This window comes from Mauremys reevesii, linkage group 2 (assembly GCF_016161935.1).
Source record: "Mauremys reevesii isolate NIE-2019 linkage group 2, ASM1616193v1, whole genome shotgun sequence".
In the NCBI taxonomy this organism is placed as follows: domain Eukaryota; kingdom Metazoa; phylum Chordata; order Testudines; family Geoemydidae; genus Mauremys; species Mauremys reevesii.
In genome coordinates this window covers 22,652,934-22,679,895 of record NC_052624.1, presented here as the reverse complement: position 1 = coordinate 22,679,895, position 26,962 = coordinate 22,652,934, and the positions used below count along the sequence as shown (strand labels likewise).

General features: G+C 42.2%; 1 protein-coding gene across 7 annotated transcripts in view; it reads left to right on the top strand.

Annotated features, from left to right (window-relative positions):
- DIP2C (disco interacting protein 2 homolog C) overlaps window positions 1-26,962 on the top strand; it is a 474,517-nt gene that overhangs the window by 287,822 nt on the left and 159,733 nt on the right. For all 7 annotated transcript variants that reach the window (XM_039524924.1, XM_039524922.1, XM_039524928.1 and 4 more), the window contains one exon: window positions 3,935-4,045. In XM_039524924.1, coding sequence (XP_039380858.1) covers window positions 3,935-4,045 — 111 coding nt within the window. The remainder of the gene's footprint in view (window positions 1-3,934; window positions 4,046-26,962) is intronic.

Here is a 26,962-nt window from a genome sequence, read left to right as displayed (position 1 = left end):
CCATTCACTAATACACAGAAGAACATTTACATGTAACTTGGTATCTATAGGGCATTGATCTCTGATCTTTGTATTTAAAATAATGCTGTTCAAAATACATTTTTGCATATCTTGAAAAAACATTCAGTGAGCAGAGAATAGTCAGTCATTTCGAAGCAAGTCAGTCACTGGTGCTAATTTCATTCACCTTTTTGTGCACTAAAATTTGTCAGACAGAATTAGTGGAAATAAAGTCCCTTTTCCAGTCACAGGACAAGTATAGCATGTCACAGGTCAGAGATAGTTTACTACAGACCTGGGTTGCATGGTATTTAATATTCTGTACAGGTTTAGCTCTTGTTTCTCATACAAAAGTGTCCGTGTGTAGATGCTTTATATCCTGTACTCTGTGTTACAGTATATAGAGTGAGGTTATTTTATATACTAACTACTGTGTCCTGTTGAGTGTTTTGATATTAATTTGCCCTCTGGTTACAATGTTTAGAGGAAAATGAGGCGTAATCAATCAAGCGCACGTTATAGATAATTGTAACGGACGGGTGGAGGATCAACTTGTTTGCAGTTTTTTTCACTTTGATCTAGTCCTCTTTGCAACTGGATCAAAGCATTTTAACAGAACTGTCATTGCATGTCAGCAGGGTCCAGATGGACAGTTAATCCGTAGCAGGCTGGTGCAAGTTAGATTCACACCCCATATGGTTGTGAACTAAATGTTTGTGTAGACAAACCCAAAGTGACTTGAACAGTACTTTTGCATGCCAGTTGCACTTCCTGCCATGCACTGCCATAGTGACATCAGTCACTGACTGCTCTCAGGTCCCTGCTCACCACATACAGCAAGAAAGCTGAAACTGCAGAGGCAGCAGGCAGTCATCATGTGCCCAGAAAAGAAGGGGAGGAGTGGGCCTTAGTATGATTGGTGGGGTGGCTCTCAGGTCTACATATTTTTCCTTCCTGAAAAGATCCTTTAATTAAGTGGGGAGCAGAAAAACTCATCAACATTTCTGAAATGCCATGAGATTCAGGACAAGTTATTTAAAGAGTGCTTTGTTTAGTCAATTTAAAAAAACTAGATGCATATCCCATTACACTCCTGTGCACCTAGGAGGTTTTAGAGTTTAACTACAAAGCTCATAGAATCATTTATATGGAAAAAGATCTCTAGTGGAACATCTAATCCAGGCCCCCTGTGTGAGGGTAGGATTTAATTATTCCTAAGAAATTCATGATATTGGAATAGCATATATACTCGTTCATAAGCCGAATTTTTTTGAGTAAAAAAGGGAAGCAACAGAGAAGGGGGTCAGCTTATGAATGGGTATAGAGCGGGAGAGGTGGGACACAGCCTCTCCCCACAACAGGGGAGCAAGGAGAGGCATCAGAGCCAGAAGGGAAGAGGTGAGGCCAGAGTCTCTCCACTTCTGGCCACACTCATCTCCCCCCCAGCCTCTGAAGCAACTACAGCTCCGGGGCTGGCAGGCTGCAGCCCTGCCACCCAGCCCCGCTCCCCAGGGTAGGCTGTGGCCGTGCTGCCCGGGCGCCGGAGCACACTGCAGCTGTGCTGCCTGGCCCAGCCGCCTGGAACATGCTGCAGCCGCGCCGCCCGGTCTGGCCCACCGGAGCACATTGCAGCCGTGCCGCCCAGCTCAGCCCACTGGAACATGCTGCGGCTGTGCCGCCCGGTCTGGCCTGCCGGAGCAGCTCCAGCCAGGTCAGAGACATCCTTCCCAGATAAGGTGGGAAGGGATGGGATGGGGAGAGTGTTGGGGTCCCGGGCTAGGGGTGGGGTCATGAGGGGGTGGTCACAGGGGTTACTCCCCTGACTCCCAGATTCTCCCCCCAAAAAAATTCCCCCTCCAGTTGCTGTCCCGGCCCGTCAGGGTAAGCAGCTGGTGCGCTGGGACACTTTGTTTACTTAGGTTTACTTCTGTGCCTGCGGACACTCGAGGTAAACAAACCATCTCGGCACCCGAGCGGCTTATCTTGATGGCCCGGGAGCCAAAGTTTGCTGATCCCTGAATTATAGGGTCAGCTTATGAACAGGTTATAAACATTTTCCATTTTTACTTATCCATCTTGTGGGGGTTGGCGTATAAATTAACTGGCTTATGATAGAGTATATACAGTATATAGTCTAGTCTTAAATATTGCTTTAGAGGATCGACCGCCTCCCCTAGCAGCTTGTTCCATTCTGTGCCTGTTTATAGTTGAAGGTTTTCTAGTATTGAATTAAATTTTTCCTGCTCCATCTAAAGCCCATTACTTGTTCTTTTCTTGTTAACTAAACATAATCCCTTTCTTCATTATAATCATCCATTTACATTTTTATAGATGGGCCCAATTTCTTTCTTTCCCCAATACCACTAATCTACTAGGGCATATTGGGGAGCAGGTCCACTGATGGAAAACTTTACAATACAGGTACTGCTGTTGCATGTAAACCAACTCCGTAATGTTTTTTAAGTAAAATATAAGTTTTTTCCAAAAAAATATTTTATTACCACAGCATTAGAAAGCCAAAATGGATAGTTGAAGAAAACATGTAGCGCATATATCGAAGCACAGATTTAAACAGCATTATTGACTTAAACTTTTTAGAAAGTTTGACCAAAGCAAACTTTGCTTTTGATTTGGTGACCTGCTAAGAAAAGAAAAACAGGACATGGGCCCTTTCTGTCTTCTTCACAGTCTATACAAGGTCAGGAATGTTTGCTTCTGCTCGGTTCCTTACATTAGGAATTCAGGTTGCCTGCCCTGGAAGACTCCAGTAACTAGATAGCTAGTGAAATGACATAAGAGAGTACCATGAAAGCCAAGCAACTAAAGGAAGGGGCTTGAGCCAGTTCATTTAATGCAAAACACTTATTTAATTTCAATTGCTAATAACATTCTGGATAAAAGAAGCCTTTGTTAGAGAGTCAGCACCTTCGCCCTTTCAGTTCAGGTGAGCTGTCATACTAAGAATGCTCTGAGACATCTAACAGGGCCACCAGCAAAACCAGGGAAGACAACACTTGACTTTGCAGGTATTTCTGAGAGTTAAAATATAACAGCAGTATTTTGACATGTCCATTTCTACATCACAAAGAAATAATAAAAGGTACAATTCCAACTTAAAAAAAAATTAACATGTCACTTTGAGGTAGAGTCCTTTCAAACCCAACTAGTGCTAAGTGGAACACATCTAGAATGTGGAGTTGGTATTTAGATTTTTGTTTATCAAGTCCTTGGAAATTCTTGTCACTCAAAAATAAAGCAGACTTTTGCTCACTTCCCCTCGTCTATCAAGGAAGGAACATTCAACGGTGAAACTTCTGGGAGCTAAAAAAAATATTACAACAAATCAAAATATAAACCTGCAACACAGCATGTGTCTAGACCCCTAATTTTTATTTCTGTGGCCACGCAAAGCGAGGTCCTGATTTGTGTGTAGTTTCACTCCTTTCCATTTTTTTCTCCAGACAGAAAATACTGAGAAAGGTTAAGCAATTTAGTTTGTTTCCCAAACCTAGAATCATTTTTTACTCTAAATTCTATTTGTCTTTTTTAGAAAGGTGGTGCCTAACACTCTAGGCTTAACTAGAATGAAGCAAAATATAATACTTTGATTGTTTACATATGGTACTCCTATAGTCATAAACTATGAAAGTGGTCTTTTTTCCAACTAAATATTGTTGACTTTACAGCTTATCATAATTTGGAGTCATCCCCCTTGATGTTAGGTGTTTGTAGAATGTATGCTCCTTTGACAGCTTGGTGTGCAGCATTGACATAACTAGGCCAGAACAGCTGACCAAGTAGTAGTAGTGTTTTTACCAATAGAAATCAAATGGTTTAACAGCTGAACATTCAGTTGGCTTTTTCTGTGCTCAAATCTGCATTAGCAACAATCTTCTGTAAACTGACCAGAACTATTTGTTTTTCATTAATGCAGGGGTGGATCAGGCATTGCCACAAGAACGTCGAACTCCTGTTACCCCTTCCTCTTCCTCTCGATATCACCGTCGCAGGTCCTCAGGGTCACGGGATGAGCGCTATAGGTCAGGTAAGTAGAAATAAAAGAACACAGAGGTGGAGAGTGTCCATCCAGTTCAATTGTTTGCAGTGGGACTCTAGTTGAACTCTTCTTCTAGCTGCCACAACAGGGAAATATTCATCGTGGGCATGAAGGGAAATTCTACCATACTGATTCTAATTTGCAAACACCATAAGAGAACTCTTAATTAGAAATAAAGGAGCTGGGCATGTTACTACTTGGAAAACATTGATAAGGAACAGATTCTAACATGATTGTGAATAAATAAATTGTAAATAAATTGTGAAGTTTACCAAAAAGTTTCATTCTAGTTGCTAAATTTGAGGGCCAATTCTCTTCACTCACATTGGTGTAAATCACAAGGCAAGGAGGTTACTGGTCTGTAAGTGAGAGAAGAACGAAGTCCCATATCTCCTCGAAGATGTAAACTGTGCATTTTAATAGTCAGTCCCACACAGCTGACTGAGTTGGAAACTTGTAGGGATCGCCTTGTTAAAATGTTTGCAACGTATCACCATTTCATTGCAGTAGGAGAAGTGCCTGCCAGTCCCATTTCAAGGAAATTGAAACAATAAATATTACACAAAGAAAGTTAATTTGCATCCAGACTATTTTGATAAATGTAAGTTAAATAAACCTCAGGTCAGATGCAGTGGTTTCTGCCAACTTTCATTTAAATAATGATTAAGTTTACCACATGCTGCTTCTTTGGCATTTGACCTGCAAGAATTTTTTACAAGATTCAGCTAAGAATTGGCTGATTTCTCTCCAGATTGTTTTTTTAATTCATAACAATATTGTTAAATCAGGCGTGTCCGGGCATTGGTCCCTTGTGGCGCTCAGCATTCTACACTGTGACTCTCAAGAATAATTGTGTTAAGAAAATTTGTTCTTGACAATGCATTGAGCTGCCCCTGGTAATGTGTAAACTGAAGTGTTTGAATCCGCCTCAACGCTATGGGGAGGCACAATCTCCTCCTGCCTTCCCTGCAGCACCAGAATCAGGTCTCGTGGTAGCTATGAGAAGCTGGTGGCCTTTTCGTTCTTTAGCTGGTTTGCCTGCTCTGTCACAGGGATAGAAGGAAGGATGCCCCCAGAGAGTAACTGGCTATTCATCTGCTTCCCTGACAGGCTCTGGGAGCCCCAGGAAGAAGGTGATAGGAGCTTAATTGGCTCATCCTGATCTTGAGGGAGTGCCTTACAAAGGATGGCTCCCCTCTTCTTCCCACACAGCTACTGAGGGCAGCCCAGGAAAGGGGAAAAGGAGGTGAAGCTGAGAACTAACAGCCAGCTATGGCTCTTCGATATTCTACTCCAGCTCCAATCCAAGCTAGAGCAGACTGGGAGCTGTTTTAATTTGTGTCAGCTGGCTATCATCCACCAACGCATCATAAACAAGCTGGGAGCAGCCAGAAATCAGGGCACTCCAGCCACTTCCCCTACCTGTCCTCAGGTCATCCCCCAGAGCCAGGGGTGGTAGGGACGGATATATAGGAGCTAGCCAACCCCTCTCAGACTGGGGGATTCCCCAGCACTAGGGGTTTTGCAGGTGTTTTCAAGCTCCAGTACATCACCTCAGTGGGGTGAAAAGAGCAGAACAGGAGAGAAAACCTGCCCCAAAATATTGACTGTGACCTCTTAATCTTTTGAAATAAATACGTTCGGTCCTTAGGCTGAAAAGCACTGGTCTAGTTCAGTGACCAGTCTGTTCACGGAAAATTGTGTAGGAAAAAATATGACTCCGTTCTCTCCTGCATAAGGGCAAAGATAATACAAATACTTTTGCTATTCACTTTCCTGTGCATCCTATAGGAGGTGTGATAGACCCAGGCAAGTTGGGAACAGCAGAGTAGTAGAAGGCAGATATACTGGCCACTGGATAAGCAGTTTTCTGTTCCTGGAGTGACCAGAGCAGGGGCTGCTTCAGGCTAATGAGAACACCTGACTCCAATTAACCTGCTAAGAGTCAGGTGAGGCTGTTAAGCACCTGACTCTAATTAAGGCCCTTCTGATGCTACAAAAGGACTCCAGTCAGGCCAAATGGGGAGCCAGAGGAGAGGAAGTGCGTGCGAGGAACTGGGAGCAAGAGGTGTGCAAGAAGCTGAGAGTGAGTAGGCATAGTGCTGGAGGACTGAGGAGTACAAGCGTTATCAGACAGCAGGAGGAAGGTCCAGTGGTGAGGACAAAGAAGGTGTTGGGAGGAGGCCATGGGGAAGTAGCCCAGGGAATTGTAGCTGTCTCGCAACTGTACCAGGAGGCACTCTAGACAGTTGCAGTCCACAGGGCCCTGGGCTGGAACCCGAAGTAGAGGGCGGGCCTGGGTTCCCCCCAAACTTCCCAACTCCTGATCAAACACAGGAGGAATTGACCTGGACTGTGGCTTCTACCAGAGGGGAAGGTCTCTGGGCTGTTTCCTGACCCACAGGGTAAATCTGTGAAGCAAGCAAATCCGCCAATAAGCGCAGGACCCACCAAGGTAGAGGAGGAACTTTGTCACAGAGGCCAGTTTTCTCTTTCTGTATTTCAGCTCATCTTGTTATCTGGAGGTGAGTTCTGATCGTTTCCCTATCATAAGGCTTCCGCATTGTGATGTTGACATTGGTTGGAGGAATGGATGTGGACTGCACAGCCAAAACTTTGTTCTCTATTAATGAAATAGTCTGGTTCAGTAAAGTCAGGATCATGCTATTATGGTTTTGATTTCCCCTCACTGATTTCAGAAGGATCTTTGCAATCAGTACCAGAAAGCTTGACAATAATATGTAAGTTTATGGCAGGGCTTAACATTTTGGTAATGAGTGCTCTAGTGTGTGACTCTTCAGCAAAACAAGCCACAACGCTTTCCAGCAAATCCACTTGAGGAGTCCACGCAGTACCTCAAAGCAAAAATAAGAAGCTATCTGCAATTTAAGTTCAATTTTCAGTTTAGTTTTTGAAGAATTTTGAATTGGTACTATTTGATGTCCCTACCATAGAATCAATTGCTCTTCTTTTGCTTTGGAATCGATTAGGTTAAAAGCACATTTCAGTCTCAAATGGTTTAATACATAATAGTCCCCCTTTCATCGGTCTTTTTCCTATAGATAACAAAATTATAAGCAAAAGTCCCATGTGTGATTCACATTTCCTTGACTTCAGATTTTCTTAAGTTAAAAGCTTTTGTTTGATTTATTGAGGTGCTTAATACATCAGCATCTCAGCTCTGAAAGTATTGTGATTATTAAATCTAGTTGGTACCCATTGGTTCCATTGCTGGTTATCATATCTGGCACGTCTTCCTGGAACAGGCCCTGAACAAAATAACAATGCAGTCTTTATCCAATAGGTAATTCACTTCCAGGAAATTATTTCCCTTCCTCAGTTTTTGCACAAGTTATTCCAATTAGCATCTGAATACAAATTTTCTACCCCAGCTTATGATCAAAGTTCTGCTCTGCCTCTGCTCTGTGAGTTTTTTCAAATTGGAGGCCTAACATCCTGAGAATCATCCAACATCCTTCCTTGTCTTTGCCTTCCATGTACATTTAGGTGTCAACCATATTGTTAACTTAGCACTTTTCAGACTCAACATCCTCTCTCTCTTCTATTGCCAACCTTACTATGTTGTATTACCATAATAAACACTGTGCCTTGACTTTTTAAATCCCTACCTATTTTCTCACTTCAATCATATTTCTTTTATCTCATAAATTCTTATAAAAGAATTTTTGCACTGCCATAATTATGAAAAACTTTTCGAAAGATTCTTAGGTTCTGGATAAAAATTGGTTCCTCATTGGCACATGAGCAAGCTCAGAATTGCTCATCATTTTTCTAAAGATTGCCAGTAAATTTTGGGTTGCAAAGATAGTTTGGTATTAGACTAGCCACATTTCAGGCTACTCTTTGAAGTAGAGAGAGGTCCATTCCCGTCCTTTAGGCTTTCAGGCATTTCAGAATCTGAACACAAATTCAGATTTTCCTCATTGGCATGTTTGCCTCCAATGGGCCATCCCGAAACGCTTAGACTGAGCAGCCCAGAACTTCAGCATTCTGATTTTATAGCTCTTAAGATTCTTCATGTGTCTAAAGAAATATTTAAGCAGGTGACTAAATTAATGCAGTATCATGCTACATTATTTATTTTTAAATACAAATTACCCCAGCTAGCCCTTTAGGAAGTGTAGCTGATGTTCATGGACAATAATTTTGATTTATTCTTCCCAATAGTAAACATTCTCTTGTTATTTACTGAACCAGGAAAAGTATTCAGAAAGTTCTGCCACATATGGACCTTTGCAACAGTTTTCCCTCACATAAGTTTAGCAGCTGCTATTTCACTGTCAGCTGATAATTTCTTTGTACCATTTGAAAATTGGTTTTCTAAGCTGATTTCAGAAGGTACCTATCCATGGTATTGCTGTATCATTTCAAAATAGTGTCCACTACAATAGTTAGAAATCAAGAAGGGTAAAAAGCAAGAAGGTAATCAGAACTGAATGATTTTTCTGTTCTGATCATGCAGTCTCAGAGAGCTGGAAACAAATGAGTTAAGCCAGTAAAAGACTGGGATTCACATTGGGATGCTGGCTCTTCAAAGAACACAAAGCTATTGGACTGGAAATCCTATCAGCACAATGATCTTTTTGTGAAATAATTTATCAAACGTTTGTTTGTTTGTGTGTTCACCCACTGATATTTGTCCTGATTAAGGGAGGATAGTAAATAACATATTTCCACCACTCACAATGGCCAAATCTACAAAATCAAGACATGCTAGGAAGTTGTCTGCATTTGTTTTGAGGAGAGGAAGAGGGTTGTCATTTATGTAAATGAACTAATGTGTATTAATCAAATGTAGAAATGAAGGCATTGAGAGTCAAGTGCCTAACGTCTCTGCATTTCCCAGAGAGAGCCACATATGGCCTGAACAGATATGCCAGTACCAAAATTTGGATGCCAAAAAAACCAGAACTGCTGCTCATGTCTTCCTGCAAGCCATTCCCCCCGGCTGATAAAACCCCTGTTTTCCCCTTGCAATTTACTCAATGCAGTTACTCAATGTCAGTACAAAAATCTTTAACACAACCAAAATGTAAAGTTTGGGGACAGTATAAAGCAAACACCACTGAGAATACTGTGTTGATCTGGTGGGGCCAGGGGACAGTGAGTGGGAGAGAGGAGGAGGAGCGGGGCATTGCTGTATAATTCTGTGGTTCCTGCCATGAATGGGACATGAGCTCTTGCATGGATCCTTAATTACCACTTTGTACCCCATTGAACCTTTAAGAGGTACTGAAACTCAGCATTAATTGTGAATATTCTGCATTTTACGGCCCACACAAGATATTGGCTTGTTAGCCCTGAAGACTTTGGGCAGGTCTACACTACGGGACTAAGTCAACCTATGTTACGCAACTCCAACTATGTGAATAACGTAGCTGGAGTCGACGTACCTTAGGTTGACTTATTGTGGTGTCTACACCGTGCTGGGTTGATGGGAGAAACTCTCCCATCGACTTACCTGATGTTTCTTGTTCCAGTGGAGTACTGGAGTGATGAGAGCGTGATCAGCGGTTGATTTAGTGGGTCTTCACTAGACCCGCTAAATCGAACCCCCCCGGTGGATCGATCACTGTGTGTTGATCCCCCGGTAAATGGAGACAAACCCTGTGTTTTCCACAGACCAGAAATAGCATAGGCAATACCAATGTAAGCGTCTCCCTGCTGCCTTTCCATGACCTATAGATAGTACTACTTGAGAGAACAGCTCAGTTTCCATGCTCTTTTTAAGATTCAAGAAGTAATTCAGTTAGTGACCGCTGTGGACAGGGTGGTTTTTGTGACTGACACATGCCCACTGGAAGCTGGACAGACCAACTCATTTGGCAAAGGTAGGACAGCTCCTTAATAAGTGATGACTCAGGTGAATGATACAATGGTTTGTTAGCTGATCCATTTCAGGAATTCACTTTTTTTTTCCCCTTCCTGAATATATCAGGATGCTCAGCATCCTTTGAGCAAACCCAGTTCCCTACACATTCTGATAAGGAAGATACCACACCTGGAATAAATTTAAACTAGGGGTTGGCTAGCTAGTTGAGACACTTTTGCTTCAGGGTCTGTTTTTTTGTTTACAGTACTCATTGATTTGGAGTTGAGCAGAATTAGCAGTAAAACTTAAGAGGAAAATGGAGGATTGTGTGTGTTGTTTGCTTTCACTTTTTAAAGAAGAAAACTTTCAATTGGTAATTTCTGGAGATATTGCCAAGATGAAGGTCTCCTAAGTACAGGTCTAGGCTAGTTCAGATTCATCAGCTACCGTTCCTACTCTAAATGGTGTTCAGTAAGGAAAAGACAGAAAAGTTCTTCGTATCAGGTGCTAGGTCATTCCACTTTAAAACAAATAATCTCTATGTGAGTTATGAAGCATCTGAAAGAAGGTCAACCACTGAAAGACATCCTCTGTAGAGATCGTCACAGATGAGGAGAGGATGTCAGAGCTGAATAGACTTTGCAAGATTTACTTATTTATAAAGGTTTCAGAGCTGAATAGGCTTTGCAAGATTTACTTATTTATAAAGGAAATTCAAGATCTCAGTCTAGCACTTTTATAGAGCTTGAAGGGAATGAATTAAAACACAAAAAGAGGTTAGTCTATGGGAAGATCAGAGTATATGTACATCGCATAACATGGAATATGAACCCTGACTGGAATGTATGGATTTGGAGAACTGTTTCTGCTGGTGCACCTTTACTAAGGGTATGGCTACACATGCAGATGTAGAGTGCTTTGAGTTAAACCAGCCTTCGTAGAGTGCAGTAGGGAAAGCGCTGTAGTCTGTCCACACTGACAGCTGACAGCGCACTAGTGTGGCTACATTAGCAGCTCTTGCAACGGCCACAGAGAGCAGTGCATTGTGGTAGCTATCCCAGCATGCAAGTGGCTGCAATGTGCTTTTCAAATGGCGGAGGGGGTGGAGTGTGACAGTGTATATGTGGGGAGAGAGATAGTGGGTTTTGGCGGGGGGGGGGCAGAGAGCATGTCAGCATGCTGTCTTGTAAGTTCAGATAGTAGCAGACCTCCCCATCCTTCCCACCTCTCTCTCTCACACACACACAGCATTCCAGAGTAATGGTTGCTTTGTGTCTAAGCAGATAAGCATGCCGGCTGTCAAACAGAGCTTTCAAAGGGCATATCCAAAACAATGACAAGAGGCTGATCAGAGCACAGTAATGCAACACCTCGTTCACACTGATGCTGGGACGCTCCAGCGGGAGCGCATCAAACGTTATTCTACTCGCCGAGGTGGATTATCAGCAGTGCTCTAGCCATGGAGTCAGAGCATTCTACGTGCCTTGCCAGTGTGGACGGGTAGTGAGCTAGTGCGCCCAGGGCTCCTTTAATGTGCTGTAACTCGCAATTGTAGCCAAGCCCTAAGTGGTATCCCAGAGAATGAGGGAAATAAAGTTAGATGATAGATTAAGAGTGTCTTAATGTCTATTAAAATGGCTCACTGTAGAACAAATAATGAAAGGATTCATTTGCTAACCCTTCAGGTCAATGGTAATTAATCATCAGCACAGAGCCATCACTAAACTGGGAAACAAAGGTCAGGTGTCCATGCTGATTCTTTAAATTGCTCGCACTCTGATACCATTTACTGTGAGATTTCGTTAACCCACTTGTGGTTCAGATGGAGATTGCTCATGTGTCTTGATGATCTTCTTGGTGCATGTTCCTAGCCCTCTTGTTCAATGTGCTCTCTCTTGGGGGAAATAGTAAGGAAAGGGCTGCAGTGTTATCACTATGTAGATGACAACCGTCTCTTCATTCTTGCATTTTATCTAGCCGGTACAGTATCAGACTTCCCAGAACCTGGCTGATATGGTGACTTGGATTTGAGCAAGTGGTAGAATCTAGACAAAACAGAGGTTGAGGGTGGAAGCATGGAGGAATATGATGACTGCCTCAGTTAATGAGGGGCCTTTGCTCATTCTTTATCTGAGAGCTTTGCAATTTTGGGTTGCTTTCTGACCCTGGACAACTCTTTGAATCCCAGCTGACACTTTTTTTTTTCAGTCCACATCAGAAAAGCCAGTTGCAATCACTTTTTTTCTTAGCTAGACCTTGATAGTTACCCACCCCTTTTATAAATGCATTCAGGTTATTGCAGTACACTCTGTGAGGCTACTTTTGTAGGTATCTGGAGAACTCCACATATGTTGCAGAATGTGGTAGATAAGTTCATGGAGAATAGGTCCATCAATGGCTATTAGCCAAGATGGTGTCCCTAGTCTGTTTGCCAGAAGCTGGGGTAACACCAACAGACCCTGGTAGTCGGCAGGTGGGATCAAACCTTGGACCTCTGGAACTAAATGCATGAGCCTCTATGGCATGAGCTAAAAGCCAACTGGCTGTTAGCTAAGGCTGTAGAGGAGACTCATAATCTCCCTTTAAGTGATCTCGGTGCCACTAGATGGGACAGAAGATACCGTATTACCTAACTCACCTTGTCTCTCTCATATCCTGGGACCAACACAGCTACAACAACAGTGCAAATGAATTAATGTTGGAAGCTGAACCTTACAGCCACTGAGATGATTTGAGTTATTCACAGCTCTGTGAGCTAGTGTTTCAAGCAGTTAGGACCGCATGGTTTAAGTTTGGTTCACATTTTGAAGGTTACTCTGAGAGCAATGGAGGCTAGAAGTTGAGGCCTTGTCTGCACACAATAAAGCTGCACCACTTTAACCAAAGCTATTATTTCTTTGCCTATTTAGTTAAACTGGTGCAAAGGTTCTTATTGTAGTTTAAACCAGACTTATTTCGGGAGCTGGTCAGAAAATGGTTTATTTTCTGCAGAAAGTTTTGACTGCCCAAAACCAAATTCTGTGTCTGTCAGAGTTTTCAGGATAAAACTGACTTTTTTTCCCTACTGAAAAATCAAACATAACTTTGTTTATTTGCTTTCGGCTGAAAGCCAACAAGTTTTTCAGCTGATTTTCCCCCCCATTTTCAGGTATTTGGTTTTCCAATTAAAAAAAATATCAAAATTTGGAGGAAAGCGGAGACTTTCATGAATGGTTGTAAATCCAAAACCCAATTTTCTGTCAGAAAGAAGTTGACAAAGATTTTCAACAAGTTCTCTTTATTTGGATTTAGCTTAAGTCAATTAGGAATCTGTTTAAACTAAACCAAAATAAGCCCATCTTAAACCAAAACAAGAGTGTCCACACACTGGTATTCATTGGATAGTTAAATTGGTTTAAAGCCCAATGTAATTTAAACTGTTATGACTTTCTCATATAGAGAAGGACTAAAGATTTGCCCAGACTGGAGTTTTTTTGCAACAGTGTAATACTAGATCTCTAGAGTGCTTTTTCATCCAGAGCTCTCAAGCGCTTTACAGAAGAGGTCAGTAAGATTGTCCCCATTTAACAGATAAGTAAACTGAGGCAGGGGGAGGAAAATGACCTGCCAAAGATCACTCAGCAAAGCAGTTGCTGAGCTGGTAACTGGCCCCGGGTGTCCTACGTCCCAGTCCAGTGCTTCGCCTAGTAGGCCACACTACCTCGCCTACACCGGCATAGCAGCTGTGGAAACCCCTTGTGTAGACAGACTGCACTTATGTAAAAAGGGACTAGTGCTCATTCAGTTTACTTTGCTTTCAAACATACAGCTCCCACTGACTTCAGTGGGAATCAGGGTCATTCAGCACCTCTGAAAATCCAAGGTGAATCATGAGCCTGTTTAATACAATGGGAGATTTGCCATTGACTTCAGGAGGGCCAGGAGTTCACTCCAACATTGTCTACTTGATTGCTTAAATATAGATTTATGAGCCTAACGTTATGTACTCAGGTTTGAAAAATTTTGTCCTAGTTTTTTTTTTTTTTCAAATGAAACTTAGACTCTGGAATGCCGTTTTAAGTCAATCACACTACAATTTATTTGTCCATATCCTTCTAGTAAATACATGTACTTGTGTACAATATAAACTTTAGTAAGGATAATTAATCTTTCCAAAATCCATCAGGAAAGTTAAGCAAATATCTCCGTTTTATAGCTAGAAACCAATACAAAAGCTCATTTATTTACAATCACCCAGTAATGGAGCCTGAGATCAAGTCACTGGAGGAAGCCGACTTCTACATTACAAATAAGAGATTAAATACATAGAGGAGACTTGCATGTTTTGCTGATTTCACTTATAGTGTGTAGAGTTAATGTAGCTTCAAATCTCACAATATAGAAATTCTTGATCAGAGGTAGAAGCTTTGGCAGCTAACTGTTTTAGTGACTAAAAGACTCCAACATAAAGCAAAAGTAGCCTTGCTTTTCAGAAAGCTCTAACAGTGTTGGAGTTCACTATTCAATTGTTGCACCCCGCAGTTACACGTTACCTCTTTGTCTTTTAGTGTGTCCTCAAGACACTCCAGTGCAGTCACAAGTACTACTCCAAAAGGTCTAATCCCAGTTTTGCCATTTGCTTTTTCAGCTTTTACCTTTGCTCCACTTGCAGGTTCCTAGGAATTAACAAGAGTTCCACTGCTGCGCTGCCATGGAAAGCATGGCATGATAACAGTATGCTTCTACCATTCAGATTACAGAGAATGTAAAAGAACAGGGCTCCCAGCGCTTCTCCTTTTGAACAGAGGGATGCAGACAAATATGCACCCTGGACTATATATGTATACTACCAGCTGTTATGTGACAGTACATCTTACAACCTTTTGTAGAGCACACAAAATTAAGTCCAAGCACTAGTCAAATTTATTTGTCCATCCCCATGAAGCCATCCCTCCTTATTTGGCAGGCCATAAAATAAAATTCAGTAAAATTTTCAAAAGTACGGAAGTCCCCTTTTCAAATGTGATTTAGGAGCCTAAGTCTCATTGTGAGTCAACAGGACTTAGGTGCTTAAATGTCTTGGAAATGTGTGCCCTCAGAGCCTAAGCGGGGATGCAGGCTCCTAAATTGCTTTTTAGGAAAGTTTACCCTAGAGCAATAAGGAATATCTCAAGAGTATTTCATCTGTAGCCTCGAGGACCCTCACCTAAATGAATGGCTTATTAGAATTGGATGATCTTACATTGGAGAGGGAACTGATTGTGTTACTGTTAGATGCCACATTCCAGGATAACTAGCACCCCTTAGTGTAGCTGAGAAGAAATGGGACTCAGAACAGCTCCTACCACAACTCTGCCTACTTTCATGTCTAGAGCTGTTAGCAAAACAGTCAGACACTGCCTGCCTCATAGTATGCAGCCTCATCACCCACAACAACATAGCACCAATACAGAGATTCACTTAGCTTCCGCTCATCAGAAATGCAGGTGCTGAGGCCGTTTTCTTTTTACCAGTGAGTGCCCTGTATGGGATGAGCATAGCAATGTCTGAGATCACCAGCCACCTAGCTACTTGACAGCAACCCTTGAGGTGCTATCAGCCCGAGACAGATCAAACCACATTATCTGCTTTACCACCCGTCACTGCCAATTACTACAACTTGATCCTGCTTCTAATAAACACTGGTGCCAAATTATCTCTACTCATAGTACTTGTGTGCAACACTTTTGGAAATTCCCACTCAGCATATCCTTGGTTTCACTGGAAAACTATGGCAAAGGTCCCGTTAAAGTCACAGGAGACTTTCAGCTACCACTCAGATTTAAAGCAGCGACTGCCAACATTTTTTCCCTTTATAATTACCGCCCATAGTACTATTGTTCTCAAGGACTGACTTGTCTACAGGTCTCACGTTCTAGCCAAAAATTATTCCTGCTGACACTTACCTCCCTAATCCTGTCTCCCAAGAAATGAGGCCTCACCCATGTTCGATTACTCATGTCAAGCCAGGCCTACACAACTATCCTCTAGGGCCTAGATTGCTTTGTGATACACAGTTACAAATTGCTTTGTGATACTCAGTTGTTTCTACTAGCATCAGCTGCATCACTGTTCTTAGCTACAACTAGATGTACAACTTACTTATGCAAACATAACTCGCTTTATCTTGTTCCCCAAACCACCTCTATTTTTCTGTTCATCCAACTGTCATGTTCATCGTGTTCACAATCCTAGACCGAAAGATCTGTGGGGAAGGGGCAGTCACTGTTTTACTCATCGTAAAGTGCCTTACACACACGGGCTCTGATCTGTGATGGGTCCTCCAGATGCTATGGCAATATAAATCATATATAAATGGCCTCTAATAAGGAATCCTCTGGCTTTCTGAACTCGTTACTGCAGAGCTTCAAGGATTTGACATTATCGATATAATTCAAACTGTATCTTGTCTTTTCAAATCTGGTAATGGGGAAAAATAAGTAAGAAGGATTTGGGATTGAAATGAGGCAAAATGGGGGGTTGGGAAGGCCTGAGTGGATATAGAGATGTCTCTCAGAGATGTGGGTTGATGTGAAGTGAGGTTGAGAGATGAGAATGGGAAAATGAAGGTAAAAACTGGAAGTTGATGGAAGGAGGTAAACAATAAGGCCTAAATTTTCAGTGCCTAGTGATTTGGTGCGCCCAGCCAGCTTGGTTTGCAAAAAGTACTGAGCATCTGCCCTCTGAAAGCCAGACCCTTTCAAGATGTCTGAAATTGGGGCACTTGAAAATACTGGTTACCTTTTGAAAATTTAGGGTTAAAATCCAGAAAAAGAAAGAGGAAGGAGAACAGGAGTTAGAGAAAAGCAGTTAACAGAAGAAGTATGTGAGGTAATATATTTTATTGGACCAACTTCTGTTGGTGAGAGAGACAACCTTTCAAACTAAGAAATAAGACAAACTGGAAGGAAAGGGACTGGAATGACTAGAAAAGTTAGAGGAGGAAGCTCAAATGAGACATTAGTTACAATTTAAAAAATTGTAAATAGAAAATAGAATTCTAAAAAGTTACAATAAAGTGTTCATGTATCTATATCCACACCCACACACACAATAATTGTGTGAAAGGTTTCACTGCCTCTGCTGGCAATGAGAAAGGTGTCTAGTGGGCGGTGTTAGTTCCATTCTTATATAAGATCTTTTTAAATGATTTGAACAAGAGAGGACAAGGATTGTTAATAAAATTTGCAGTTGACTCTAAATTAGAAGCATTTGAAAAATATGAGCAAGAACAGAGAAATAAAAATTAAGTGAAAAACAGGAACAGAAAAAGTAAGATTCAGTTTGGAAAAATGCAAATATATATACATGTGGCGAGAAACCCGACAAAGAGCAGTGCTAAAGAATAGTGAAAAGCAAATCAGCCATGAGCAGAGAAATAAGGTGCAGCATTGGTACTCCCATACCTGGAGTACTTCATTTCATTTTAGTCACCTCCTTACCAGCAACAAAAATGACAGTGTTGAGAGGGGTGACCTAAGAGGAAAGAAATACATTCACACAGGTTGTTTAGCAATAATGAGCCAACTCTACATGTGTCCAAAGGGCTGAAAGCTATTTGAGAGAGGCAGAGGCAGAGCTGCAATTTGGCCCCTCTGAAGCCTGCATCTATGGCTCCTATTTGATTTGGGGGAACTCAGAATGTGAGAGAACATCAGTTTTCATTAATAAAAGTTACATTTCCAGCTCTCTTCCTTGCAAGGATAGCCTTGAAACTGTGAACGGATTGTTAGGGACCCAGTTTTTTCCACTGTTCTTTCCCCGAAGATCACAAGTCATTTGGTTCCTTCCTGACACCAGTCCCACAGGGCTGGCTTTTTGGGGTCACAAGTCCCTCAGCTTTTGGGAAGACCAGGGATTAGTTTGCAACTTTGCTAGGGCAACACTAATTAGGGTGTTGGTGCTGTCACTAAGGGTATGTCTGCATGGGAGCTGGAAGGTGTAATTTGCAGCTCGAGGAGAAATACCTGCACTCGCTCTGATCAAGCTAATGTGCTAAAAATAGAAGTGAAGCCACAGCAGCTAGGTTCCTGAGTACACACCTGGGGTCTTGGGGCAGCTAGCCCCTCCCACTGTGGTTACACCCCTCTTTGAGCTAGCAGGGGTATGTCCTTCAAGCTGGAGATTATACCTGCAGCTTCAAGTATAGATGGCCCTAAGTCTGCCACAAATTCCTTCCTGGTGGCTGCTGGAAGCTGAGCTGGCTGCTCTACTGAACAGACACTATGACCACTGTCAGGGCAGCTCAACCGCATGAGTGCCAACAAGGTCTAGTGCATAGGTGTGAGACTGAGAAAGAGGACTCCTGTACTCCGCTCCCTGCTCTGACACAGCTGATTTTGGTCCTGGTCAACTCTCCACCTTTCTACCATAACTTCCCCTTCTGTACAAGGAGAATAATACTTAACCATCACAAACCTCCTGTGATGTAGGTGGTGGTAGTTTCTAAAGCAGTGTGTGTGTGCTGAAATGCACAGTAATGCGCATACCGCCCTTCAGTGGCTGGGGGCCCCCCTGAGGTTTCCGCTCCCCCTTGGTTATCTGAAGAATTATCCCCTGCACATTTTTTAAAAAAATATTTGCAGCTGTGACAGTCTGGGTCCAGATACTGCCAGGGGAGATCAGTGGCTCTGAACCCCCCCAAAATAAACAATTGAATCAGTGTTACTGTGTATAAAAACATGCCAAGCAAAGTCTTTATGAAAGCTTGTAATAACCAAGCAGGGCAGTGGTCAGTCAGGCAGGGGTTGCTTCCCCAGCCAGACAAGACTAGCTCCAACCACCCAGCTTCGTACAACGCAGGTGGTTCAAATGATGGACCATTAGGGTTAATGGGAAAACAATGAGACGTCCCAGCTAGGATTTCCCCACCCTCAATAACCATGAGTCCCTATGCGGCGGGGGGCTTTTTAAAAGTATGCTTCAAACTGTTTGTGGGTTGGCTATTGGTGTGAGGGCTGTGAGCCATAGCAGCAGAGCATTAAGGTGCCCAAAGTTACAAAGCAGGCACTGACAGAACCTCTCACGGGTCTGGGTGATCCCAAAAAAGTCACAGCAGCTATCCAGAACCCCCTTTTCATCTTCAGGAGGAGAACAGGGGCTGAGCTCTGGATCTAAAGAACCCTCAGAACGTATTGTCATGTGAAATGAGTCAGTTAAATGTGGGGTGTATCCTATAAAGCCATTTTCCTAAACCTTGCCCCAGTTCCTCAGGTCAGTCCTGTGCCCAGTGGTGTGATTATAATAACAGGAATTGGTTCCATAGGATGAGGAAGAGAGGGTTTTTTTCCTACAGGCCCACCCACAGAAAAGCAAAGATAGCTCTTGGGAGAAGAATTATTTGAGGCACAAAGAACAAGTAGGTGAAATTAAGAATGGAAAAATGTAGGCTGCATCAGAATAAGATTCTTGACATCTATTATGCTGTGGCGTAAACTCCCTGGAGGGTGAGAGAGAAATACCATTACTTGGGACATTTATAAGTAGAATGCACAAAACACAAGAAACTGTATTAGAAAATCATCCTCTGTAGAGAAAAAGTGGATGAAAATTAGTCTTCTCAATCTCTATCCATGATTCTTGCATACTGTTTGCTTGGATTCAGGATATGGTAAGCTTCGGTATCTGCTATGGCAATCTCGTAAATGTCATAAGGATAAACAAAATCGCACTGAAAATTTTAAGGGATAGGGTTATTGGAAGTCAAAAATTCTTAGAGTTAATAAAAACAATACATTTTGTTTGAAATACAGGAACAAACAGATTTTACCCTTTTGATCCTAACAACTCACAACTCTTATCTAAGATTTAAAATGAATACATTGTGAGATTTGTTTTAAGGTTGTGAGGGGCTATATGGTAAATTAGACATTCCCATGTACTAGATATGAAGGAGAACTACTTGGTAAAAGAAACAAGACCAGGCACATGAGACCTTGGGTCTCATGAGAGTGAAGATTGTGGACAATGTTAAGCAAGTAGGCGCACTCCAGTCTAGTGATTTGCTAACAGTTATAGAATGCTGTAACATAGCACAGTATTTCTTTAAATCTAGAGTAGGAAATGACTGAACTTACCATCAAACAGCAATTGCTTTCTTGCTTGGAACTGCAAAATTCATTTCCTTGCAGGACTTCCCTAAACTGAACTGAGCCTGGGAGGCTCTCAGTTGTGTACTGTGCCCTAAGAAAAATGGTTCTCGTGGGACTAGGCAAGTTTGAAGTGGAGGAAGCTGGAAACTTACTATAATGAAAAGATAAGATGTTTGGAGGAGCTTCAGTGTGAGGATTATAGAGTATGTTTCCTTAATATATAGTTCAGAAGAGACTTCCCTTATCACAGAGCACGTAGATAAATATCTGAGGGTCGCTTTCCCCTCCTTCCCATTTGACAACCTTCCGATGGCCTGATTTCTGACTACATCAAAGATAGACAGAAAAATACAGACTTGTAGTCAGAAATAGCTGATCATCAAAAATATGGAGTGTAAATAGTTAAAGAAGGCCATGCAGCTAATGGACATTGTGGAAAAGGACATGTAGAATGCTAGAGACCTATAAGTTGCAAGTTTTGCCATGACAGCTTAGGAACTTCTTACCCATGAGAGTATACCCCTCCTCAGTATCCAACAGTACAGAGGACTAATACAGTTATCCTGAGTATCCAAATCCCCTCTTCCTCTATTCCCTGAACACATGGCCTGTCATCTCTATGGTCCAGATCTCCTCCCTTTTCAAAATGAGATCTCACTCACCCTCTGACACCTATGAGCATTTAAGATGGGCATCCCCTGAGCTGGCCAGAAGCCCCATGGTTCCCATCTCACCTGCCTTTCTCTGGAGTACATACCAAATGCTGACTGCCCGGTCTCCTGCAGGTTTGCTATGGAAGGGGTGTCATATCACAGGACCATAGCAGTGCAAATATAACACAACTTTGTCCTATAGAATTAATTGGGAAAAGTAAGAATGGGATTGCCTCCCTTTCCATAGACAGACAAACTCCTTGGCATGCAGAACGTACAACCATGAAAACAGATTGAGGAAGAAATGTAGGAAAGGCTGAGAGAAAGCTGGTGTTCATAGCTGACTTTAGCTGTACATTAGTATACTCGAGTGTCTTTGTTCCTAAGGCATTTCAATTAAATCTGGAGTACAGCATCATGTCAGGTTACAAGATAAACCAAATGAAAAAGAGAAGCCATGCTAAACAGGGCACCTCCTGGGCAAGTTTAGAAAATTAGTCCTGCTGACAGAATAAAGAATCTGCTACCTAGGAGTAATGCACTGCAGACAAGCAAAATTGATGCAGAAGGAAAGAGAAGTTACCTGCTGTGGGGCATTCTGGTCCATTGGATCTGGGCTGAGCTAAGCTTCAGGAAACCTGAGTTCTGGTGCTGCCTCTGACCTGCTATGTGGCATTGAGTAAATCCACTTAGTTTCTAGGCTCTTGTTTCTCCTGCACACCCTTTGTCTCTCTTGTCTATTTAGATTGTAAGCTCTTTGGAACAGGAACATTTTCTTACTGGCTTTTTGTACAGCCCTAGCATAATGGAACCCTAATCTCAGTTAATGTATTATGTCAATAATCAAAGAATCATAGAATATCAGGGTTGGAAGGGACCTCAGGAGGTCATCTAGTCTAATCCCCTGCTCAAAGCAGGACCAATCCCCAAGTAAAATCATGCCTGCCAGGGCTTTGTCAAGCTGGGCCTTAAAAACCTCTAAGGAAGGAGGTTCCACCACCTCCCTAGGTAACCCATTCCAGTTCTTCACCACCCTCCTGGTGAAATAGTGTTTCCTAATATCCAATCTAAACCTTCCCCACTGCAACTTGAGATCATTACTCCTTGTTCTGTCATCTGCTACCACTGAGAACAGTCTAGACCCATCCTCTTTGGAACCCCCTTTCAGATAGTTGAAAGCAGCTATCAAATCCCCCCTCATTCTTCTCTTCTGCAGACTAAACAATCCCAGGCCCCTCAGCCTCTCACAAAGAAGTCATGTGCTCCAGCCCCCTAATCATTTTTGTTGCCCTCCGCTGGACTCTTTCCAATTTTTCAAGATCCTTCTTGTAGTGTGGGGCCCAAAACTGGACACAGTACTCCAGATGAGGCCTCACCAATGTCAAATAGAGGGGAATGATCACGTCCCTCGATCTGCTGGCAATGCCCATACTTATACAGCCCGAAATGCTTTTAGCCTTTTGGCAACAGGGGCACATAAGAACATAAGAACGGCCGTACCAGGTCAGACCAAAGGTCCATCTAGCCCAGTATCTGTCTACCGACAGTGGCCAATGCCAGGTGCCCCAGAGGGAGTGAACCTAACAGGCAATGATCAAGTGATCTCTCTCCTGCCATCCATCTCCATCCTCTGATGAACAGAGGCTAGGGACACCATTCCTACCCATCCTAGCTAATAGCCATTTATGGACTTAGCCACCATGAATTTATCCAGTCCCCTTTTAAACATTGTTATAGTCCTAGCCTTCACAACCTCCTCAGGTACGGAGTTCCACAAGTTGACTGTGCGCGGCGTGAAGAAGAACTTCCTTTTATTTGTTTTAAACCTGCTTCCTATTAATTTCATTTGCTGACCCCTAGTTCTTGTATTATGGGAATAAGTAAATTACTTTTCCTTATCCACTTTCTCAACATCACTCATGATTTTATATACCTCTATCATATACTCCCTTAGTCTTCTCTTTTCCAAGCTGAAGAGTCCTAGCCTCTTTAATCTTTCCTCGTATGGGACCCTCTCCAAACCCCTAATCATTTTAGTTTCCCTTTTCTGAACCTTTTCTAGTGCTAGAATATCTTTTTTGAGGTGAGGAGACCACATCTGTACACAGTATTCGAGATGTGGGCGTACCATGGATTTATATAAGGGCAATAATATATTCTCAGTCTTATTCTCTATCCCCTTTTTAATGATTCCTAACATTCTGTTTGCTTTTTTGACCGGCTCTGCACACTGCGTGGACATCTTCAGAGAACTATCCACGATGACTCCAAGATCTTTTTCCTGACTCGTTGTAGCTAAATTAGCCCCCATCATGTTGTATGTATAGTTGGGGTTATTTTTTCCAATGTAGTAAGACATGATTTCCCTTTACAGAAACCATGTTGACTATTGCTCAACAGTTTATGTTTTTCTGTGTGTGTGACAATTTTATTCTTAACTATTGTTTCGACCAATTTGCCCGGTACCGACGTTAGACTTACCGGTCTGTAATTGCCGGGATCACCCCTAGAGCCCTTTTTAAATATTGGCGTTACATTAGCTAACTTCCAGTCATTGGGTACCGAAGCCGATTTAAAGGGCAGGTTACAAACCTTAGTTAATAGTTCCGTAACTTCACATTTGAGTTCTTTCAGAACTCTTGGGTGAATGCCATCTGGTCCCGGTGACTTGTTAATGTTGAGTTTATCAATTAATTCCAAAACCTCCTCTAGTGACACTACAATTTGTGACCGTTCCTCAGTTTTGTCACCTACAAAAGCCAGCTCAGGTTTGGGAATCTCCCTAACATCCTCAGCCGTGAAGACTGAAGCAAAGCACACTGTTGACTCATCTAGCTTCTCGTTCACTGTAACCCCTAGGTCCTTTTCTGCAGAACTGCTGCCTAACCATTCGGTCCCTAGTCTGTAGCAGTGCATGGATTCTTCCGCCCTAAGTGCTCTACTCTGCACATGTCTTTGTTGAACCTCATCAGATTTCTTTTGGCCCAATCCTTTAAATTGTCTAGGTCCCTCTGTATCCTATCCCTACCCTCCAGTGTATCTACCATTCCTCCCAGTTTAGTGTCATCTGCAAACTTGCTGAAGGTGCAGTCCATGCCATCCTCCAGATCCTATCATTAATGAAGAAATTGAACAAAATCGGCTCCAGTACCGACCCTTGGGGCACTCCGTTTGATACCAGCTGCCAACTAGACGTGAAGCCATTGATCACTACCCATTGAGCCTGATGATCTAGCCAGCTTTCTATCCACCTTATAGTCCATTCATCCAGCCCATACGTCTTTAACTTGCTGGCAAGAATACTGTGGGAGACCATATCAAAAGCTTTGCTAAAGTCAAGGAACAACACGTCCACTGCTTTCCTCTCATCCACAGAGACAGTTATCTTATCATAGAAGGCAGTTAGGTTAGTCAGGCATGACTTGTCCTTGGTGAATCCGTGCAGACGGTTCCTGATCACTTTCCTCTCCTCCAAGTGCTTCAGAATTGATTCCTTGAGGACCTGCTCCATGATTTTTCCAGGGACTGAGGTGAGGCTGACTGGCCTGTAGTTCCCCGGATCCTCCTCCTTCTCTTTTTTTAAAGATGGGCACTACGTTAGCCTTTTTCCAGTAATCCGGGACCTCCCCCAATCGCCATGAGTTTTCAAAGATAATGGCCAATGGCTCTGCAATCACATCCGCCAACTCCTTTAGCACCCTTGGATGCAGCGCATCCAGCCACGTGGACATATGCTCGTCCAGCTTTTCTAAATAGTCCTGAACCACTTCTTTCTCCACAGAGGGCTGGTCACCTCCTCCCCATGCTGTGCTGCCCAGTGCAGTAGTCTGTGAGCTGACCTTGTTTGTGAAGACAGAGGCAAAAAAAGCATTGAGTACATTAGCTTTTTCCACATTCTCTGTCACTAGGTTGCCTCCCTCATTCAATAAGGGGCCCACACTTTCCTTGACTACTTGTTGCTAACATACCTGAAGAAACCCTTCTTGTTACTCTTAACATCCCTTGCTAGCTGCAACTCCAACTCTGATTTGATCTTCCTGATTTCACTCCTGCAAAATAATAATGTGAAGAAATATGATCAGAACAGATAATCAGCCCATACCTATCCATAATTGTTGAAATAGGAACCAGAAAATGACCATTACCGTGGTTCCTATTTGATTCATGACTTAACATTACTTTTAAAATTCTGTCTTGCCTCCCTAATCTTTCACAGAGGGAGTAGAGCGGATGGGAGGGAGAGTGAATGAACAAAATATGAACAAATGCAGCAAAGGAAAGATGCTGAGAAAGGAGTTGATTTACCCAAACTTTGCTAAATATTATCAGGCAGCCTAGGAAAACTACCTGTCAGGTTGAATAATGAATCCCGCACAGGCTGCCATGACCATAAGTTGAGCAATTAGCCTTCCGCAATCATGCCACTTTGTTCTGTGCCATTTATTGATTCCCCAGGAATAAAAGCATAAATTGAATCCAATAAATGGGTCAGCCAACCTATAACAGTTCAGTAGAATAGAAGAGAAGGAACTGAACATTAATACCTGCCAGTTTAGACAGGAGGGTGATATTTTATTCAGTACTTTAGATTTTACATTGAGCTTTTCTTGTGAAAAGAGTCGGGTGGGAAGAGAGAAGATTTTGTTACCTAGATGAGTGCTTTGTGGGGTCAGGACCTGGAATCGTTTCATCAGCTTTAACAGAGTAGTCCGGATAGCACAGACTTTCTATATAAAAGAACATTCTTCTGAAAGCATATTCTTTTCACTAGACCCATTCCTTTTCAGCAGGCCTAAGTGAACTACATCACACTATATCTGCACTGGAAAATCTGTTAGACATTTAAGGAGAGAGCATATTGTATGGAGTGCTAGAATATAAGAAAAAGGGATGTGAGAAAATGTTTCTTTTAGGACTGTCAAGTGATTAATCCCAAGATTAAAAAAATAATCGCCATCGATCGCCATTTTAATTGCACTGTTAAACAATAAGAGAATGCCATTTATTTAAATATTTTTGATGCTTTGTACATTTTCAAATATATTGATTTCAGTTACAACACAGAATACAAAGTGTACAGTGCTCACTTTATATTATTATTTTTATTACAAATATTTGCACTGTAAAAAGATAAAAGAAATATTTTTCAATTCACCTCATACAAGTACTGTAGTGCAATCTCTTTATCATGAAAGTATAACTTACAAATGTATAACACAATTTTTTTACATAACTGCACTCAGAAACAAAACAATGTAAAACTTCAGAGCCTACAAACCCATTTCTTGTTCAGCCAATTGCTCAGACAAACAAGTTTGTTTACATTTACGGGAGATAATGCTGCCTGATTTTTATTCACAATGTCACCTGAAAGTGAGAACAGGTGTTCACATGGCACTGTTGTAGCCAGTGCTGCAAGTTATTTACATGTAAGATATGCTAAATATCATAGAATCATTGGGTTGGAAGGGACCTCAGGAGGTCATCTAGTCCAGTCCCCTGCTCAAAGCAGGACCAATCCCAAAGTAAAATCATGCCTGCCAGGGATTTTTACCCCAGTTCCTTAAATGGCCCCCTCAAGGATTGAACTCAAAACCATGGGTTTAGCAGGCCAATGCTCAAATCACTGAGCTATCCCTCCCCCCTTCCTGCTTTGACCACCATTCCAGAGGACACATTTCCATGCCAATGACGGGTTCCGCTTGATAATGATCCAGAGAAGTGCAGACCGACGCATGTTCATTTTGATCATCTGAGTCAGAATTCATCAGCAGAAGGTTGATTTTCTTTTTTGATGGTTTGAGTTCTATAGTTTCTGCATCGGAGTGTTGCTCTTTTAAGACTTCTGACATCATGTTCCACGCTTCATCCCTCTCAGATTTTTGGAAGGCACTTCAGGTTCTTAAACCTTGGGCGGAGTGCTGTAGCTATCTTTAGAAATCTCATATTGGTACCTTCTTTGCATTTTGTCAAATCTGCAGTGAAAGTGTTCTTAAATCGAACATATGCTGGGTCGTCATCTAAGACGGCTGTAACATGAAATATATGGCAGAATGCAGGTAAAACCACTGAGCAGGAGACATACATTCTCCCCCAAGGAGTTTAGTCACAAATTTAATTACAACATTTTTTTTAACAAGCGCCATCAGCATGGAAATATCTCCTCTGGAATGGTTGTCGAAGCATGAAAGGACATACAAATGGTTAGCATATCTGACACGTAAATATCTTGCAACGCTGGCTACAGAAGTGCCATGCGAACTCCTGTTCTCATTTTCGGGTGACATTGTAAATAAGAAGCAGGCAGCAT